Source organism: Galeopterus variegatus, unplaced genomic scaffold, assembly GCF_000696425.1.
Source record: "Galeopterus variegatus unplaced genomic scaffold, G_variegatus-3.0.2 Scaffold2855, whole genome shotgun sequence".
NCBI lineage: Eukaryota > Metazoa > Chordata > Mammalia > Dermoptera > Cynocephalidae > Galeopterus > Galeopterus variegatus.
In genome coordinates, this window is record NW_007728966.1 from 423103 (window position 1) to 444216 (window position 21114).

General features: G+C 50.7%; 1 protein-coding gene across 2 annotated transcripts in view; it reads left to right on the forward strand.

Moving 5' to 3' along the window:
- The window catches only part of MROH7 (maestro heat-like repeat family member 7), a 64915-nt gene extending 48741 nt beyond the window's left edge, over positions 1–16174 (forward strand). Inside the window, exons 14-22 of one of the 2 annotated variants that reach the window (XM_008583225.1) lie at positions 848–985; positions 3621–3735; positions 7505–7645; positions 8454–8633; positions 9179–9334; positions 9843–9965; positions 13000–13102; positions 15250–15312; positions 15856–16174. In XM_008583225.1, coding sequence (XP_008581447.1) covers positions 848–985; positions 3621–3735; positions 7505–7645; positions 8454–8633; positions 9179–9334; positions 9843–9965; positions 13000–13102; positions 15250–15312; positions 15856–16100 — 1264 coding nt within the window. In that variant the 3' untranslated portion in view covers positions 16101–16174. The remainder of the gene's footprint in view (positions 1–847; positions 986–3620; positions 3736–7504; positions 7646–8453; positions 8634–9178; positions 9335–9842; positions 9966–12999; positions 13103–15249; positions 15313–15855) is intronic. The other variant, XM_008583224.1, reaches the window with a different exon arrangement.
- The last annotated feature ends 4940 nt before the right edge of the window (positions 16175–21114 follow it).

Sequence of the window (21114 nt, forward strand, 5' to 3'; positions counted from 1 at the left end):
TATATATATATATATATATATATATATATGTATCATGTCTGTGAACACCTAGTGCCATGCCAGGCATACAGGAGAACACCAATAAATGGCAGTGCCCTCCCATGGCTTCTTGAGCTTTCTCAGGAGCTTGAAAAGCACAGCGGCCTGAACCCAGCCTAGTTAGTCCACAGGTTGTAAAAGCTCCGCAGGGGCTTCTGCTGGGCCTCCAGTTTAAGAATCCCTCTGAAGTGTCCCAAGGTAGGGAAGGACTCAGGCCTGGACAGGACTGAGCATCCAAGTGAGCAGAGAGGACTATCCCATAAGCCACCCGCCCAGCCATGGGCGTGAGGGGGAGAGAGAGGCAGGTGATGCTGGGAACTTGTTAGAACTGCACATTCTCAGAGCCCCACCCCAGACCTACAGAAACAGAAACTCTCAGGGCAGAGTGCCTTGGGAGCCACCCAGGGACCCAGGGCATGGAGAAGGGGACAGGACCACCCTCCCACAACGAGGCACACCGTGCCAGCTCCTTCGGGCCCACCCAGGACCCAGGGGCCTGGGGAGGCCCGGATCAGCCTCTTCCTCCAGTAAATAAGGCTCAGGAGAGGAGGAAGGGGGAGTGGGTCAAAGCACTATCTTCAAAGGTAGGTAAAGTTTGCTTCTGTGTCTCTCTTGTTCCCAAAGCTAATTATTATTTGTAAAAAGCCACCCTTTGTGCATACACTGAATACTATGATGTAACAACGAACATAGTGGAGAGAAGCTTGTTGGGCCAGATGGCAGCCGGTGATAGGAGAGGCAGGGTGGAGGGAGGCCCCGCTGCCAGAGGGAGGGTGGACAGGAGGTCTTAGCCCCCTTGTCTTGGCAGCTGGGTGGTGAAGGTGGTGAAAACCTTGCTGCTGAAGATGGGCTGCTCCTACGAGGCCACCTTCCTGGAGGACCAGGGTGGCTGGGAGCTCATGGGGCAGGCAGAGAACCACCACCGCGGAGTGTCCCTGCTGGCAAGGTGAGGCTGGGGTCAGGGGAGAGGGGCTCAGGATATTCAGACGGACTTGGGTTTATATTGCTCCCTGGAAAGACCCTCCGCTCAGACCGTCACCTCTTCTCTACAACTGGGAGGGTCCTGTCTTCTTCGGCAGGGAGACAACACAAATGTGAAAGATGACACTTGTTCTCCAGAGGTGCACTGTGGTCACGGTGGTTCCCCACAACTGCAGAGTGCTTAGGTTATTTACCAAGCACCTTTTCTTACCGCATTATGAATTTAGTTCCCACGCTAACACAGAAAGGCTGTGTTACACAGAAAGACCCACCTCAGAGGGTTGGGGTGACGATTAAATAGAGTACTTTGAACAGTCCCTGGCATATGGTAAGAGCTCAATACAGGTTAGCTTTTGCTGTCATTATGTTAACTGGGGGGGGGGGGATCGGGATTATTAATACACATTTTGCACAGGAGCATGCTAAGGTCTAGACAGAGAGAGTCATGTACCTAAGGTCACACAGCTAGGAAGTGGCAAAGTTGGGAAATGACCTGTTGACCCAGACCAGCCCAGCCCTACTCTTCCCCTGACTACACACAGCTTCCTATGGGGTTAAGAGGGGGCACCTGGATTTTAATGATGTGATTCCTGCATGAGAGCCTGCTTCTTAGCCCTGCACCCTGAGTGCCCAGGATGGTGCCTGCCCCCTAAACGTGTTAAGTCCCTGGCTGCCACCTGGCGCTTAGGGAGCTCAAACACACTACATTTACTGAGCATTTGCTGTGTTCTATGCACCACACAAAGAGGTGTTACATCGACGATCCCATCTAATCTTTACCACCACTAATGAAATAGCACTATTGCTATCCCAGTGTTACACCTGAGGAAACTGAGGCCCAGAGAAGTTAAGTGACTTGCCTCAAGCCACACAGCTAGTGCTGGGGCTAGGATTTGAACAGACTCCACGCATGACTGCCACACTTTCCTGGATTCACTTATTCATGGAGCATAGTGCAGTGGTCCTCAGACTTGAGCGGGCATCAGAATCATCCACAGGGCCTATTGAAACACTGATTGCTGTGCCCCTGCCCCGAGAGTTTCTCTTTTTTTTTTTCCAATTTTTATTTATTTATTTAATCTATTTTATTTATTGAATCAAAATCAATTATACATATTTTGGGGGCCAAACATTGAGATATGTCGATCAAATCAATATTACTAGCATATATATTGTTACAAATAGTAATCAATTTTTATTTATTTATTTAATCTATTTTATTTATTGAATCAAAATCAATTATACATATTTTGGGGGTCAAACATTGAGATATGTCGATCAAATCAATATTACTAGCATATATATTGTTACAAATAGTAATTATTCTTTATGCCCCTTGTCCAATCTCTCCCCTCCCCCCTCTAATTGCCCTAGATTTCTTCTCTCCTTCTGAAAGGATAATGGTTACTCTGTTAATTTGTTGCCTAGATGATCCGTCCAATGCTGAGAGGTGTGATCAGGTCCCCCAGTATTATCATAGAGCAGATGCTTCTTCTGTCACTCTGGAATGAGCTTTGTGGAGAGAGACCTCTTCTTTTCTTTGTCTCTGCTGGTGACTCTTGTGTCAGTGCACTCCAATGGTTGGTGGACCATCTGTGTGGTGGCTGTGGCATCTAGCCCCTTTTGTGGCAGCCATGGTTGCTGTGGTGGCTGTGGTGGGCCACTCACATGGAGGTGATGTTTTTGTCATGCTCCTTGGTGCTGGTGGTATGCTTGGTTGTGGGGTGTGTCTGGTCCCCTTCTCCATGCCCCGGGTCCCCAGATGGGCCCCGAGGTTCTGGTATGGCGTGCCTGGTTGAGGGAGGGCAGTCCAGTCCCCTTCTCCATGCCCTGGGTCCCTGGGTGGGCCCCAAGAAGCTGGCACGATGTGCCTGGTTTTGGGAGGGTGGTCCCGTCTCCTCCATGTCCTGGGTCCCTGGGTGGGCCCCAAGTCACTCTGCCCTGAGAGTTTCTGTTTCGGTAGGTCTGGGGTGGGGCTCTGAGAACGTGCAGTTCTAACAAGTTCCCAGGTGATGCTGATACTGCTGGTCGGGCAGGGGCGGGCACCTTGAGAACCACTGGCTTAGTGGAATGAAGAAGGCAGCTGGAGTGGTGAACCCTTGATTGGGGCTCAGCTCTGCTGTTTTCAGCTCTGTGACCTTGGGCAGTTCATACCTGGAGCCTCTGTTCCCTCATCTATGAAATGGGGATAATAACCGCAAACTGCTGCGAAGGGTAGTGGTAAGAATTAAATGAGATAACGTGTAAATGTGGCTGCTGCCTGGCACTTAGGGAGTGGGCCCTCACATGCTTTCCTTCCTCTCTCTTCCTTCTGAATTGGTCCTGTGCAGTCAGGGGTCTTCAGCTTCTCTGTTTTACTTGTTTGTGACCTCAAGGAAGTCGCTTTCCCACTCTGTGCCTCAGTTTTCCATCTGTAAAATGAAGCAGTTATACCAGGTGGCCTCTGAGATCCCACGCAGGTGGGAGATCCTGGGAATGCAGGAACCCAGGTGACCCTGGCTTGCCCAGGATTTCCAGTGTTATGGCTGGCCGACCCCTGCACTGCAGGCCCCCTGGGGCTGGAGAGCCTGAGGGGACTGCTCCCTCTTTCCCGCCCCCAGGGCCATGGTGCGCTACTCCTGCCAGGAGCTGTGCCGCATCCTCTACCTGCTCATCCCGCTCCTGGAGCGAGGCGACGAGAAACACAAGATCACCGCCACCGCCTTCTTTGTGGAGGTACCAACTGGAGGCCGGGAACGGGGCAGGGGTCTCCTCCAGGGCCTCAGTTCATAGCACTGGTCATTTCTCCTGTGCAAATAGTACTTTGCCGTTTACAAAGCCTTTCCATGAGCATGGTTGCTCTTGAAAATTAAGACCCTGTAGGTCTCCCTCCCTTCTCTCCTCCTCTCTCCACCCCTCCACCCTATTCCACTCTTCCCAGACTCCCCTGGTGCCCTAGGCAATGACCAGTCTTTGATGGGCACCTCTGTGTGCCTGGTACCAGAGATACAAATATGAATTTGACCTCACCCTGTCCTCAAGGAATTCTCAGTGTGGCTGAAGAGACCAAGGACACCCCAATTATAACATGAGGGTGCCATGGAGTGATTTGTATTGTGATGGAGGCAGTCCAGGCTTTGGTGGGAGACAGGAGACTTGAGGGAAGTGGGGGTATCAGGGAGGGCTTCCTGGAGAAAGTGACATCTAAGCTGAGTGAGTGTGGGGGATGGAGGTGCTGGGGGTGGGTGCTGGGGAGAGATGAATCAGGAGAAGTTGGTAGGGACAGACCCAGGAGGGGGAGACTCACCAATAATAATAGCTAATGTTTGTTGAGCACTTACTGTCTTCTAGGCATGCTCTAAGAGCTTTACACATAGTGATTCACTTCATCCTCACACTAATCCTATGACTCAGATATTTTCCAGCCCCCTTTTAGAGGAAGAAACTGAGGCACAGATTTAAGTATCTTTCCCAAGGCCACACAGTTCGTAAGTAGCAAATCCAGGGTTAAAACCTAGACACATTTGGGTTCTAAGCCCTCCCCCCCCCTTTTGTAGTCTTTGTGTGTGTGTGTGTGTGTGTGTGTGTGTGTGTGTGGTAAAATATACATAACATAAAATGCCATTTTGGCCATTTTTAAGTGCACAGTTCAGTGGCATTAAGTACATTCACATGGCTGTGCAACCGTCACCGCTGTCCATCTCCATAACTTTTTCACCTTCCCGCCTGAAACTCTGTACCCACTAAACACTAACTCCCCATTCTCCCCCTCCCCCAGCCCCTAGTAATCTATTCTATTTTATATCTCAAGAAATTTGCCTATTCTAGGTACCTCATATAAGTGGAATCATAGAATATTTGCCTTTCTCTCTCTGGCTATTTCACTTAACATGATGTCTTCAAGGTTTATCCACGTTGTAACGTGTATAGGGGTTTCTTTCCTTTTTCAGGTGAATAATATTCCATTTTAATATATATACCATGTTTTGTTTATCCATTCATCTGTTGATTGACATTGTTAAATCCACTCTCTTGACCATCACACTTGCCTGTCTTTTGTGACCTGACGGGTGTCCTGCAGGGAGGTCTAGGCTATCATCAGGGTCTGTCTGTACAGTGGGGCTCAGAGGCAGGAGGCTCACTGTCTGTTTGGACAGTGAGAAGGTTAAGGAAGGCTTCCTGGAGGAAGTGACATTAGAGCTGAGCCTTGACAGAGGAGTAAAGTTTGCCAGAAGGACAGGAGGCAGCATGCACGTTGTAGGCCTTTCTCACATCTTTTCTGCCTCTCCACGTCTGGGGAGAAAGGACCGTGTTGTGCATGTGTTGCATCCCCAGGCCCAGCCCTGGAAGGGCCCCAAGAAGTGATGATTGGATGGTGTGCCTGGAGTGAGTTGTGCCTGAATTGGAGTGAGTGTGCCTGAATGAATACTCTGCCTGGCTCTGCAGGCACCAGCAGAATGTATTATCTCCAGGGACTGCAAACCTAGTCTTCGTGTCAGGAGTCCTGGGTTCCAGCCCAGCTCTGTCCAATTCTACTTCTAACTTCCCTGTCCCTGGTGAGGGAAAGAAAAAGGTAAAGAACCATTTCTTGCAAGCCTACTATGTTCCAAATACTGTGTCCACCTCTTTCATATGTTACTCCACTAATCTGCACAGCATCCCTGCAAAGAAGGAATTGTGATGCTCATGTTTAGGTTGAGTTAAGGGGTATTTTTCAAGGTTACACAGCTCAGGGAGTGCAGAGAGATTTATATCAGGTCTGCCTAACTTGGTCCTCGATCCAGGTCAGCCTCTTGGGAGAGACATTTTCCTCTCTAAGTCTTTCAGTGGCTTCCACACAGGTTCTTGGTGGAGGGGATGGGGGTTGGACCCTGCCAGACCTCAGGGGATGTTCCTGTGTCTACCACAAGGTCAGGACTCTAGGTTTAGCTTGTCCCCAGCATTCCCCTGGAGCTCCGAGTAGTGGCCCTCCCTTTCTGGGGATAGGATCTTCACCCAGGCTCAACCTCCCACCTCCCAGAAGGGGTGCTCCCCGCCACATCCACTTTGGTGCTTTGACATTGCTCAGATGTCCCTTCCTGACTCCCTGCAACTCTCCCACCTCCCAGAAGGGGTGCTCCCTGCCACATCCACTTTGGTGCTTTGACATTGCTCAGATGTCCCTTCCTGACTCCCTGCAACTCTCTATGCTGCGATTGTCTGTGTGTGTGCTTGCTTCTCCCAATGGTGGGTGAAGCCACTTAACCTTGGGCAAGTCACTTAACCTGCCTGTGCTTCAGTTTCCTCACCCGTAATATGGGGATAACAAATTTCCTACCTCATTGAGTTTTGAGGAGGATAAAATGAATTCACATCAAGCACTTAGCACAGCGCTTGGCACACAGGAAGTGCTCTCTGTGAGTCAGCTGTAATTCTCATCACTCCGTTCTGTGTCTCTCGTGCCCAGCCCAGAACCTGGTGCAGAGCAGGCCTCAGTCTCAGCTGTATGGATGGGTGGAGGCAGTTGGTGGGTGGAGCCCCCCTTTCCTGCCTCCTCCCTCTGGTCAACTGTCCTGCCCCTCTCCTGCAGCTCCCTATCTCCTAGCTTCTTCTTCCCCATCATATAGACACACGGGCTTGGCAGCCACAGTGGATGTTAGGCAAGGGCATGGATGTGAGAAGTGTTTATGAGGACAATGCAGTGGGGATTGGAGACTTGCTGGCTGCCGGGTGTGGGGAGGCAGAGCAAGGAGATGAGGTTTTGGCTTGAACAATGGGGGCTGGTGGTGCTAACCCTGCAATGGAGAATGCAGGAGGTAGGCAGTGCTAAGGAGGAAAGGAGCCCAGTTCCATGTTGGACTGGAATGCATGCAACAAGCATTCCCTAAGCATATACTCCAAGCCAGGGACCCAGGGAGGTTTTGTCCTCAAGGAAGCCCCCAGTTGGATAGGGGAGGCAGAGACATAAGCAGATGGAGGCACTAAATGTTTCTAGTTGCCACCTCAGAAGGATGTTCAGGGCATCTGAGGGCCCAGAGAAGGAGGCAGTCAGCTTAGATGAGGCCCAGGGACAATGCCAAGCATAGCTTCAAGGGGGTGAGTTTTAGAAGGAGCCAAGCAAGGTGGTGGGGGTCAGAGTAGAGGTGGGCTTCCTGCTAACACAGGAGGCACAAAACAACCTGGGTCATTCAGCACATGGTGGGCAGCTTGGCTAGAAGCAGCTGGCTAATGGTAGGAAGGTGGGCATGCTGCGAAGGAGGTCAGGGGGCAGGAGAGGGCAGGAGGGGCCAGACGGGAAAGGCAATGGGGAGTCACGGGGGCTCATGTTGGAGCATGGCACGTTCAGCTTTGCCATGTGGTGCTGATGGACACCGAGTGGAGCTCTCCAGCAAACTGTTGGTTTCCCAAGTCTGCAGCTCTGGACAGAGGCTAAGCCTGGTCAGCCAATGTGCACTTCCAGTGCATGGAGACCAGTGGGGCTGCTCCACCCGCTCAGTTGGGGAATGACCACCATCTGCTCCCTCAGCTCCTGCAGATGGAGCAGGTGCGGCGGATCCCCGAGGAGTACTCGCTGGGGCGCATGGCGGAAGGCCTGGACCACCGTGACCCCATCATGAAAGTGCTGTGCATCCGAGGCCTGGTCATCCTGGCCCACAGGGCTGAGAAAGTGAGTGGAGCATGGAGGAAAGCCTGGCCCAGCCAGGCCCTGGGTGGGAGGAAGGATGGAGCTTGGCCATCACAGTCTCTCAGATGCTGGTGGCTGGAGTCAGAGCCCATTTCTGTCCAATCCTCAGTTGTTCCATCTGTAAAATAGATATTCCTTAATAATCTCTGTATATTTTATTCCTTTTGAATAGTTTCTATTACAGGTTTTTCACAATGACCCTAAAGGTGGTGTATGTATGAGATTAGGGGGCGGCCATAATTATTCCTATTTTATGGTTTAGGAAATTGAGGCCCAGACTGTTGGTGCATCATTAGCATCTTTATATTTTTTATTATTTTATTTTTATTTTTTTGGGGGGCTGGCCAGTAAGGGGATCCAAACCCTTGACTTTGGTTACCAACACCATGCTCTAATCAAATGAGCTAATTAGCCACCCCTCATTAGCATTTTTTAAAGTGCTTTGTTTTTCTCTACGAGGCACTGTTGCAGCTCATGATTTAGCCAGGACGAATGGATAGGACATAGACTCAGAAAGCTAACGTTGCAGTGTATCATCTACCCAGTGCCAGTGAAGGGGGTAGACAGCAAAGGGCCTCAGCGATCCAGGCCAAGAAAGAGGCAGTGAAGCCAAAGAGGGCTTCAGGGAGCAGCAAGAGCTTACGTGAGGGCATTAAGGCAGGGGGACGGCTTAAGCAAAGGCCTGGAGGTGGGAACTGGGACACCACAGTCATCTCAGTGAATCAGAGGCTGGGTCTCCTACCTGCTAGCCCAGGTAGAAACTCCCATCTCAAATGCTTCTGCTCCGCAGACTGCCAAGGTGCAGGCCCTCCTGCCCTCCATGGTGAAGGGCCTGAAGAGCGTGGATGGGATGCTGGTGGTGGAGGCGGTCCATGACCTCAACACCATCTTCAAGGGGCAGGACCGGAAGCGGACCGACAGCTCGGTCTATGTAGAGATGCTGCAGGTCCTGCTGCCACACTTCAGTGATGTAAGGAGTCCCCCAGGAGTGGTGGGGGAAGGTATTGAGCGGGGCATATTGAGGGCGGTCCTTTACTACCCTGGAGGTTGTAATACCTCCCCCACCCCACCCTGACCCACTGGGACCTGGGCAGAGCTGAGTCAGTCCAGAAGAAGGGGTACCTTGTTCCGACTAGTCTATGTCTTTTTGTAATTGGTTCGCCCAGAGAAGTCTCCTTATTCTAACTGGTTCTCTTGGCAGGAGCTCTTCTTTTGTAATCAAGTCTCCCTAGAGAAGGTGGCCTTATTGTGACTGGAGGGGCACATTTTTTTATTGGTCCCATCAGAGGGGGGCATTTCCACTTGGCATTTCCACCTTTTAGGTTAGCGGGGGCCTCGGCTAGGAAGAGTAGATCTAGGCTTGGGTGAGTGGAATGCTGGCCCCGGGTCAGCTCCCGGGTGGCCTCAGCCATTCTTCATCTCTGTGCCTGGAGGGCCCCTCAGAATGAGGGGAAAGAAGGCCATGGTGCCTCCTCCTGGAGGAGGGAGCACCCCTGAGCCTCCGGTCTGTTCCAGTCACGAGAGGATGTGCGCTTCTCCTGCATCAGCCTGTACGGGAAGGTGGTCCAGAAGCTTCGGTCACCATGCACCCAGGCCATGGAGGAGCAGCTGATCAACACCTTGGTGCCCCTACTGCTGATCATGCAGGAGGGCAACGCCAAGGTGAGCCAGGTGAGAGTGCAGGGCACTGGGCCCTCTACCCCACCCTTAGGCCCTGCCAGTGCGCCTCCCTTTACTGAAACCAAGCCAGAATCATGAACAATGCATGCAGGCAGTTATTTATGTCTGGCTGTGTCAGGACGCCTCCTCAAAATGGCCAATTTCACTTGTACCTTTTCAAGTAGGAATTGATTTTCCAAAATCCAGTTTCACACAATTTTTTTTTTTTTTTTTTGGAAGAGTGCAGGGCACTGGGCCCTCTACCCCACCCTTAGGCCCTGCCAGTGCGCCTCCCTTTACTGAAACCAAGCCAGAATCATGAACAATGCATGCAGGCAGTTATTTATGTCTGGCTGTGTCAGGACGCCTCCTCAAAATGGCCAATTTCACTTGTACCTTTTCAAGTAGGAATTGATTTTCCAAAATCCAGTTTCACACAATTTTTTTTTTTTTTTCTGGAACACGTTCTGACTGTCCTGGAATTCCATAGCTCTGGTATTCTCTTCCTATTGGTTCCTAGAAATGTGTGAAGACTCTGTTCCGCTGTTCTTGCCTGATGGCATGGGAGTTGCCAAAAAGAGCTTACAGCCGGAAGCACTGGGACAACCGGCCGCGGACAGTGGCCAAAATTTGCAAGTACCTCGTGAGTGCTTCCAGAGATTACAGTAGCTCCTTACGAGTGTGTTGGAGTGGGGAATTCTGTCCTCTCTTTCTTCTTTTTACACCAGCATCCTAACTGACAATTTCCTTTGCCACCTACAAGTTGTTAGCTCCAGAACATTCTTCTACATCCCTGACTTCTCTCCTCACTTAGAGTATTCCCTCTGCAGTGGCTCGCTGGACACCCCCCTGATGGACCACAGGCCCTTCAAGCTCAGCAAGTCACTTTCAAACTCATGGCCTTCCCCTCCTCTGAACCTCTAGATCTGCAAAGCAGAAACCTAGAGCCATTCTGGACTCCTTCCTCTTCCTCACCTTCCACATTTGACCATTCTTAAATATCCTAAATATCTCTGAATCTGTTTTTCTCCCCCCATCCCCACTGTCATTACCCTTAGTTCAAGCCATGGGTCTAGCTGTCCAACCTTTAATTTCATCCCTTCCGATTCATTCCTGAGGACCCAGGCCACCAGAATGGTCTTGTTAAAACACTAGACTATCTATATTATATCCCTGCCTAAAGGGCCACATTGGCTCCCTTTTCTACAACCTCAATTCCAAGGGTGTATTCCCTGTGACACCAGTCTTATAAGATATACCCCACCAGGGGAAAAGAAGTTCCAAGACAAATAAATTTGGGAAATACTGCATGTTCATGTTCCTCTTAGAGATTTGCAATGACATCAGCATATTAAAGGCTCTGAGATGTTCTGTGCTGAGGAAATGTGTTCATTTAATTTAATTCATGGTTTCCCAAACTTATTTAGCCACAGAACTCCCTTTCCAGTGATACCTGCAAATGTTACTGAACTCAGGTCTGGCTGCCTGCCCCCTTAAGAAAGAAAGGCAAAAAGATTCAGAAGTTAAACAGTTGGCATTAGAAAAGCAGATTCCCGTCTCAAAGATTTACATTTACTGAGGGTTTTTGGTATTGCACCCGCACCACGCTCAACCAGTGAGCGGACCGGTCTCTATATGGGATCTGAACCCTCGGTGGGAGCGCCGCCACGCTCCCAAGCGCCGCACTCTACCGAGTGCGCCACCGGGCTGGCCCTACTGAGGGGTTTTTAAAGGAAGGCTTGAGGGAATGGAATGTGGGAACTGAAAAGCAGGAGAGCAGGAGATGTCAGTTACGAGGAGTGCATTTCTATGGGTCAGGTTCAAGGTCTCGTCAAGGCCTCATCTGGTTTCTGTTCTCATCTTCGCTGTTATCTAAGGATCCTTCAAGATTCTGATTTGTGCCAGTGTACTTGGCTGGTGCCCAAGGTCAGCTTCCAGTCAGTTTGCCTTGATCATTTCTCAAAACTCTACAAGTCTCAAAGAAAGAACTGTGAGCTTTGCAAAGTACTAATTAGCTTTGCAGCCTTGTTTTCCTACTTAATGAGCAAGATAAAGTTAGGGGATGGGACAAAAAAGTGGAGAGAAAAAAATTGCCCTTTTTAAAGTCCTCTCCCCCTCTGCAGCCCAGGCAGTTTTAGGTCCCAAATTGGCTTCAGTCCTACTCACTCCAAAATAAAAATCCTGATGTTGGAGCAAGCCACAAGCATACTGTGAAGTGCCGCACTGTGCGATACAGCCCAGTTTCTCTGTGTAACTTTTGGGAAGGTTTGCTGTCTAGTCCCAATCTACCTTCCCTGTTGTCAGGGGTCAGATAGGATTAGTGTGCAGGAGGTTTATGAGGGAGCCCTCCTGGGGATCAGCATCTGTAGAAGGAAGGGGAGGGATCAGGAGTGCCAGAGGGAGAAGTCGAGCTGCAATGTAGTTTCAGTGGAGGTCTCAGCCAGCACTATGGTGCGATTCCCAAATTGGGGCCATGGGTCAGGATTTTACACCCCGTGACCATCTGTCACTGATGCCAGCCACCTTGGGAAGGGACGTGGCCTTGGGCCAGGCAGTGCTCTTCAGCATGGGCAATCCGCATAGCTGGGGGAGTAAATCCTTGCCATCTGAATGGAGATCTGGGTGGGGCAACCAGTGCTCCCCACATCAATCCAACATAAATATACAGAGCAACAGATTTTTACAGGATTGAGAGCAGGGCTTGGCATTACTGTCAGCAGTAATGCTCAGAGCCTCTACCCTCAAGTGTCTAGTATTGTTGCCATCACTTTACAGAGGGAAAAAAGAGGTCTGGAGGAAGTGTTTGCCCAGGCTGGCTAACTTAAATGCCTGCAGTGGCCAGTTACCGGGCAGATAAGAATCACAAGTGACGTGGAAGTGGTGGGGTGGTGCAGCCAGGAGAGCCCAGGCCCTGTGGAAGGCAGGAGTGGAGAGCTCCGCTCACCATACGGCCCCTCTTGCCAGGTCCTCTGGTTCCACAAGCTAGAAACCTACACTTTTATAAGACAGTAATTAGCAATCACTTTAGTTTATTTAAAAGACTCCTGGTCAGTGCTCTGCAGGCTATTTGTCACCCATGGCCGCCAGCTTATGACCTCTGTGTTAGACACCCCAAGATTCTCAGTTTCTTTGCTCTCCAGGCCATCAATAGCTTTGCTCATCTGAAGGCCAACCTCTAGCCTTAGCTTTAGAAGGGGTCAGGAACCTATTCGTTCCTTTGTTCCTTCCTTCATCTAACACTTTCTGGGCACTTGCTCCAGGGTTTAAAAGCCCTGGTTTTGAAGGGCTGTTAAGACCCCCTGACTCTCCCGTTTCTTCCCCATTGCTCTACAACTTGAGTCATTCACCCCGGCCAGACTTGTCTCCTTACCTATCACTCCCCTCACATGCCACATCCGTTCCCAGATCTGGCTGGACCTGCATCTTAGAACTTCCCCTCTGGCCGCAACAAGATGGTGGGTGGGAGGAGGAGACACCATGGCAGAAGACTGTTGAAGTGACTGTTGCAATCAACCCAGAGAAGATGAGGCCTGGTCTCTGCAGGCTCTGGCACAGGGATGGGTAGCAGAGATGTTTAGGCAGCAGGGGCCAGGGCCACCATTCCTAGCTTCAAGAGGGTGGATGGCTAATTAGTCCCTCCCAGGGCCCAGCACTTTTGGGATTTCTCTTTGTCCCAGGTGAATACCCACCAAGACAGCATCTTCACATTTCTCAGCCAGAGCCTGGACTATGCCAAGAACCCACGGGCCTCCCTCCGGAAGTCTTCAGTCATGTTCATAGGTAACAAGCCCTACATAACTAGTCCTGCTGCTGGGGTTCTGCCTGCTCTCCAGTTTGCTTCCTCCAAGGCTGCCAGCCCTTCCAGCACCTGGGTGGATGCTCCCCTTGGTTGCGAGGCTTGGCCAGCAGACAGCTGTGGTGCAAATCAGAATTGTGTTCCCTCCTCTAAGATCACGGCTTAGGAAGTGGCCACAGGCTGGATTCACCCTGAAGTCTTTGTGCAGTTCACAACCTTGACAAGTGTATGAGGCAGAACTGCTGCTCCCTGCTGGAGTACAGTGTGGGCCCAAGCCCAACGGAGCCTGGGCACGGCCCCCGTTGACTGCGGCAGGAGGGTCCAGGCAGCACAGTGGAAAGAGTCAAGTAGAATCTCAGCTCCATGGGACCCCAACTGGGTCATTTATTCTCAGTGAGCCTCAGTTTCCTCATCTGTAAGGTGGGGATCAACTCCTATTTCACAGACTGACTGAGAATGTTTTTTTAAAAAGGGAGGCCTGGTACATCAAGGTGCTCAGTGTCAGTCACCGTCACTCTTCTGTTTCCCACAATCTCAACCTTCACCTTTCTGAAAAACATACAAACAGATAGCAGATTCCCCTTGCCCGGAATCCCCCCACAGGACCCTTCTGATGGCATGCTGGATGTGTCTCCTCCCAGCTTCCCCCAAATAACCACATACCCTTCACCAAGGACCAGGAGACCTGTTGCAAAGAGGCTTAGAGATGATGATGTTTGTAAAGTGATGTTTCTTTTAGTACCTTTCCCCAATTCATTTGCTGTTTTTCATCCACCCAGTCATCAATCCATCCGTCCATCCATCCATTGGTTGATTTAGTGAACATTGACTGATCTCCATGTCAGGAATGATGCTTAGGTTAGAGAAACAAAGAGCCCTTCAGGAGGTGATGCTGATTGAGGGTAGGGAGGGGGTGGCTGTTAACACAATACCAATGCTGGAGAGAGGAGCAACACCCAGGACTGGGGGCATCCTCAGAATGTGGGGGGCTGCTCAGAGGCAGCTTCTTACATGGAGTGGTTTGTGCTTCCTAGATGTTGATTTCTTTAAATCTTGCTCCAAATTAATCACTTCTAAAAATGTTAGTGTTTAACACCATGGGAATCTGCTCTGTGCTGGGTCAACAAAGCTGAGTAGAGCCTGGATCTCCCCACAGACAGCTGGATCTCCCAGCACAGCACAGCAATTCTTAACCTCTTCTGGGTTAGGGATCTTTTGTGAGACTCCAAAGAAAGTTATGAACACTTTCCCTAGAAAAATGCATATATGCATACAATTTTGCATGTAATTCTAGGATGCTCAGAGATGCCCCTCCTACTCTCACCCCCTCAGTGGATCTAAGATTAAGATAATTCTTGTCTGGTGGGAGATAAAGATTCATAAATCACAAGTAAAATACAACACAGTATATATAGATAGAGAAAAGCTCACAGATACTCTGGGAACCCAGACAGGCACCTAACCTAGGCTGGGGGCAGGGCCAGGACGGACTTCCTAGAGGAGCTACTTGTTCAATCGAATATTCAAGGACAAATTGGAAGTAGCCAGGAAAAGAAGTGAGGGAAGGGCCTTCCGAGAGGTACTCCAGGAGCCAGCTCACAGGCTGGGAGCAGGGGAGGGCTGAGCTGAGGGAAGCTGATAGGAGCACGTGGCTGAGGAGTCATGGAAGCAGATCCTTGATCCAGCTCAGCTATCTCAGCCCCTCCAGGGCCTGCTAACAGCCATGCCTGGCAGGTATGCAAGGCACTCAGTGTCCTACATGTTATTGCTGCTCAGACTCCCTGGAGTAGTGGCAGCAGAGGCAGCACCTTTCTGTGTCACAGATGAGGAAACTAAGGCCCAGTCAGCCCAGGGAAGGGACCAGCCCAGGACCACACTGGCAGAATTAGCAGCGGCCCAGATCTTGTTCCTATCCTGGGCCCATCCCTGCCCACTAGACCCGGCCACCTCTCCCAGGACCCCCCTTGGGGAATCTGCCCCAGGGTCAAAGTGAAGTTCTCCTTTTGTGTCTCCATTTGTGGAGCTGGAGGATGGTGGGGAAAGTGACTCTGAAGAGATCTGGTCCTAGGGTGGGATGAGGTGGGCTTGGAGTCAGAAGGTGGATGCACTCTCTTCTCGGATTATGCTCAAGGGTCCCTGGTCCCCTGCATGGAGAGCATAATGACAGAAGATCATCTGAATGAAGTGAAGGCCGGTAAGCCATGCCCTATGTTGGTGAGATTTCAGGGGGTAGTGAGAGAATGAGCAGGAGCACAGTGAATAGGGAAAGGAAAGGGATATGTCCCAAGGGAAGAGTCTTCAGCTCAATTCAGGTGTGCTAGTCTTTATCCAAAGTGAGTACAGTGTTAGCTACCATGGGGTTAAAATGAAACGGAACACACAGCCCCACCCTGGGGGAGTTTACAATCTCATTAAGGAAATGAGGCTCAAAAAGGAGACCAAAAACCATTTAGTGCAGGGCGAGTACTTCAGACTCTTAAGTGGAGAGAGACTCATTTTGTAACTGGGAAGCTGATGGGAGCATGCAGGTAGGCTGGGGCAGTCAAGGGAAGCTTCCTGGACAGGACAGATTTTGATTCAGGTTTTGAAAGATGTGAACAACTTGAAGGACTAGGAAGAAAGTGAAATGAGGGGATGCTGAGCAGAGGGCGCCTAAGCCAAGGCATGGAGATGGGAAAGAAGGATGAGGTGTGGGACCCACGCTTAACAAGTGGCCTTTCTCCTCCCCGTGACCCAGCTCTGGAAACCTTGAGACACGACCTGGAAGCATCAGTGTGCATCTATGCAGCCCAGGCCCAGGACCACATCCTGGCCAGCTGCTGGCGGAACTCCTGGCCACTGCCGCACGGGGACACGTGGGTGTGCGACCCAGCCACCACACACCACTGGAGCCCCAGTTGTGAGAACCTACCCACTACCCATCAGCGGTGCTCCTGGGTCATGCAGGCATTGAGATCCTGGAAGATGTCCTTGAAGCAGTGATGTTCCTGAGCCCCCAGCCCTCCTCAAGCCAAGTCAGCCATGCTCACTGTAAATGCCATGTGGCTTACCTCTCCATCCTGAGTGTTTCCTTATGGGAGATGCCCTGGGCTCTGAGCAGCCATCACTTTATGCAATGAATCTGAGAGAGGAGCATGGCCTTCATTTGTTGACTCAGTCAACATTTAGTGATACGCATAGGCTCTCTTATCCGCATTTTATAAGTGGGGAAACTGAGGCTCAGAGAGGTGAAATGGCTTGCCTAAGGCCACATAGTAAATCTGCTGAATGTCTGTTTCCCCTCCCCCACATTATAAGAACAAAAGGAGGTGATGATTTGGGTGGCCTTTGGGGGAAGGAAAGGAGACGGAAAGAAGAGACTCCCCTACCCCATGACATCATGCAAATCCCAGAACCCTGATCTCTGAGTTCCACCTTTGGGTCTTTGCCCAGTGATTGGGTCACCACTGATTCCAGCAGTATCTATTGAGCATCTAACCCAAGCCAGGCTTGCTCTGGATGCCAGTGATACAGACATGAATGAAACCTAGCCCCAGGCCCTGAGCAGTTCATAGTCTGATGCAGTGGTTCTCAACCAGGGGTGATGTTGGCCACCAGAGAAAATTTAACAATGTCTGGAGACATTTCTGGTTGTTATAACTTGGGGAAGGAGGTGCTATTAGCATCTATTGGGTTGATACCAGGGACACTGCTAAATATCCTACAATGCACAGGACAGCTCCACAACAAAGAATCATCTGGCCCAAATTGTCAAAAGTGCTGAGGTTGAGAAACTTAAGTCTATTGGAAGTATCAAAGACACATGCGGGTACTTCAAAAAGTTCATATAAGGCTGGCCAGTGGCTCACTTGGGAGCGCATGGTGTTGATAACACTAAGGTCAAGGGATCAGATCCCCACACTGGCCAGCCATCAAAAAAAAAACACCATAAAGTAAGTTCGTGGAAAGATTTGCATTATCTTTTAATTCTATTTGCCCCATGAACTTTTTGAAGTATAAAGACACCAACAGCACAGCAGGTCAGCATGGGGGCTATGGAGTCCGGAGGAGGCACATAGACAAGCTGGGGGCTAGAGTGTCAGAGAAGAGACCTCTCCAGGGGGTTTGGAAAGATGACCCATGGTGGGTGTGTTGGAGGGGAGCATGGCACATGGGACCAAGGACCAACTGCAGATTTGTAGTGCTATGAAGCCTAGGGAGAGGGGAGAGGAGGGCAAGAGCCAGCCACGAGGGCCTTGGTGGCCGTGTTGAGAAGAATTCACCTAGAGAGCAGCGGGAACACATTGTAGGTGCTAACCAGGGGAGAGGGTGGGCAGATGCTTTAGAAAGCTCCCACCTCGTGGGGATACAGGAACTCCCAGGCACTGCTGGTGAGACAGCAGATTGACGCAGCTGTTCTGGACAGGAGCCCGTCACTATGCAGTCATATTTCACTCTGGCATGCAACTCCACCTGTGGGCACACACCTCGAGGGAATCTTCCCACAGGTCCATGAAGAGAGATGTGTGAGGAAGTCTACTGCAGCGTTCTCTGTGGTGCTCAAGAAAGGAGGCAGCCTGGGTATCCATCCTTGGGGAGTGAACATGGGCCATGGAGTCCCACGTGGCAGTTAGAGGCAGCGAGGGTACTAGGTCTTGGATGGGACCTAAGATCTAGTGCTGAGTGAAAAAGGTATATTAAAAGTATGTGCACAAAAGAACTCACATTTTGCAAGAACACTTACAAATCAAAAAGATACATTAAAACACTACAGTGATTGATGATGGTGGGTAAGGAGGAGGCCTGTCGGGTATAAAAGGGAATAAGTGACAAAGGAAGCAGAAGAAAGCTCACTCTGCAGTGGAACAAAAGGCTGGTGGCAGGGTAGACAAGAGCACAGACAGGGAGACCCGGCCAGAAACTGCCGAGAGGAACAGTCGGCCTGGACTGTGCGGTGTGGAGGGGAGAGGGCGGCTGGACCTGTGGGAGATTGAGGAGGGGGAGTTTCAGAACCTGGTAGTTGACAGGGTGGAGGAGGGAGAGGGAGGCGTCAAGGATGGCACCTGGGTTTCTGGATGGCTGGCTGAGCCAGTGGTGAACTCAGAGCTAGGAGCAGGTTTGGCAGGGGTGGGGTGTGGGGGATGAGTTCAGTCCAGATGTGGAGAGCTTGAGGGACCTGTGCAACATGCTAGTGGAGACATCCACAAGGTGGCTGGCTGTTGCAATAGACTGAATGTGTCCTCCCAGAATTTATATGTTGAAATCCTAACCCTCAATGTGATGGTATTAGGAGTGGGGTGGGGGGGTGTTTAGGGATTATTGAATGGGATTAGTGCCCTTATAAAAGAGACACTAGAGAGTTTCCTCAGTCCTTGTGCCATGTGAGGACTCGGTGAAAACACGGTGTCTATGAACCAGGAAGTGGCCCTCACAAGACACTGGATCTGTCAGTGCCTTGATCTTGGACTTCCCAGCCTCCACGCTGTGAGAAATAACTGTCTGTTGTTTATAACCCACAAAATGTATGGTATTCTGTTATAGCAGCCTGAATAGACTTAAGACAGCTGCACGAGGGTGGGTCTCAGCAGAGGAGTCTGAGATGGAAACAGATTTGGGGTTCATCTGTGTACTGGGTGTAGGTGAGATTCCCCTGAGAGAGTGTGTAGAGTGAGAAGAGACATAAGTCTGAGGAGCACCTAATTTAAGCTCCTGCTGGGGATGAGGAACCCATGAAGTTGACCAAAAAGTCATCCTCTGATAAATGGTAGGCCAAGGCCATTGGGATTCTGGGCCTGAGAGAGAGTAGGAAAGAGGAGTGGTCCATTTGCACAACCCTTTCCATTGCCCAGAATGCTCATAGACATTGCCTCCTTCGAGTTTTGCAGTAGCCCTTTGGATTACAGAGAAGAGGGACCAACTGTATAGCCCACATTCTGCAGACAAGGACACAGCTTCAAGAGGGATGGGCCTTGCCCAATGTCACGCTAGGTCTCCCATTTTCCCAGAGGTCTCCCAACTTCCATGCCTGAGTCCTTTGCATTCAGAGACACTGCTGCTTTCATTGCCCAGAACCCAGGGCAAGGGTGGTTTTGACAAATGACAGCTGCCATACTTAGGTCTGGGTGGACTCAGAGCACAGCAGAGGCTGATTGGCTTACTTACGGGCCAAGGCCCCTATATAGTCATGAGTTGGAAGGTTCAAGGAGCATGGGCAAGTCACCTCCCCTCTCTGAGCTTCCCCTGTTGTTACTTGTAAAGTGGGCTCTTACTTCATGGGGTTCTTATAGGAATAAATGAAAAAATGGAAGCAAAAGGAGTTTGTAGGCTCTGCACTCAAGAAGAGGAAAATGATGAAGAGAATATGGAAGGGAACCAGAGTTAGGGAGCAGGGCTGGAGGAGGAAGTGTGGAAATGGAGGTTGGATTTTCCCCTGTTGTTACTTGTAAAGTGGGCTCTTACTTCATGGGGTTCTTATAGGAATAAATGAAAAAAATGGAAGCAAAAGGAGTTTGTAGGCTCTGCACTCAAGAAGAGGAAAATGATGAAGAGAATACGGAAGGGAACCAGAGTTAGGGAGCAGGGCTGGAGGAGGAAGTGTGGAAATGGAGGTTGGATTTATAGGAAAAGGAGCACTGGGAGCAGGTGTTCTGCTGGGTGTGGGAGAGAGAAAGGAAAAAACACAGTCCTGGCCCTGGAAGGCTCAGAGTCCCCCATGTATCATCCTTAGCCCTGCTGTCTCCCTCATCCCCATATCACATAATGGCCAAGCCTGCCAGCTCCACCGCTAGGCTTCAGATCTCTTCTCCCCCTTGGTCTCTCCCCAGCATCTTCCTTGTCAATCTCTTCACCTAGCCTCCTCCAATCCATCACCAAGCAGCCCAGGCCTTCCTAAGACAAACGTGTTCATGGCTCTCCCTCCCTGTAGGTATTTGCGGTGGCTCACTGTCCTCTGTGGGCTCACTGTCCCAGTGGGGCAGTCAGGCGCTTTGGCCCCTACCCCGCTTCCTGGCCTCACCTCTTAACTCTTGCAGTACCCAGCATGCCAGGCTGTTGCACACCTCCATGCCTCTCCGCACATGGGCTCCTACCACCCACAATCCCTAACTTACTTCCAGTCCCCTATCCATCTGCAGAGACCTTCCTCATTTCTGCTCTCAGCTTCGCTTAACCTCTATTAAATCTTCCTGAATCTCACCCTTCTGTGCCTCCACTGGCACAGATTAGTGACCCAATGCCAGTCTGAATTTGTCTGCTACCTGTCTGCTTTTTGTTCTAGACCAGGCTAGGAGCTCTGCAAGGCTGTAGCCCCCCGTGCAGGGTCCTGAAGCCATTTGCTAGATAACGGAGGGCTTCAGGAAGCCAAGTAGCTGGGAGTAACCAGGCCTGTCTCACCTGGACTGGAGACCCTATTTCTATCTCAGCTGTGGCGTGAGGGAGTGGTTAAGCTCCTAAACAGACGTGTCTGATTTGTAACTCCTCTCCTTAGAACTCTCCAGAAGATCCCATCCCACTCTGAGGAAAAGCCAAGTCCTCACAATCACAGCCCCTTCATCCCTCCCATCTCATCATCTACTGGCCCCCTTCCTCAGGGCTCCGGCCTGTCTGTTCCCTCCCTGGGGGATGCTCTTCCCCAGACACCTCCTGCTCACTCCCAGGTCGCCTCCGTCTTTGATTGAGAGATCAAAGTTTAAAACTCCCTATTTAAAACTTTCCTCCAATAGCTCTTGCTACCACCTGACATACTCTTACATGTCATGGCTCATGTCTGTCTCTCCTCGCTTTAACTTCTAGAGGTCATGGACTGCATCTGCTTTGTCCACCACTGTATATCCAGCCATTAGAACAGGTCGGAAACACAGAGGGAGCTTAGTCAATATGCTGACTGACTGAACACATGAGCGAATGAAGTGATGATAGAGGGAGCCTTCTGGAACTTGGGCTTATCCACCACCCCCAAACCACTCGGGGCGGGCGGGGCTGAGGCGCGGCTGAAGGGAGGGAAGGGCGGGGAGGTGCT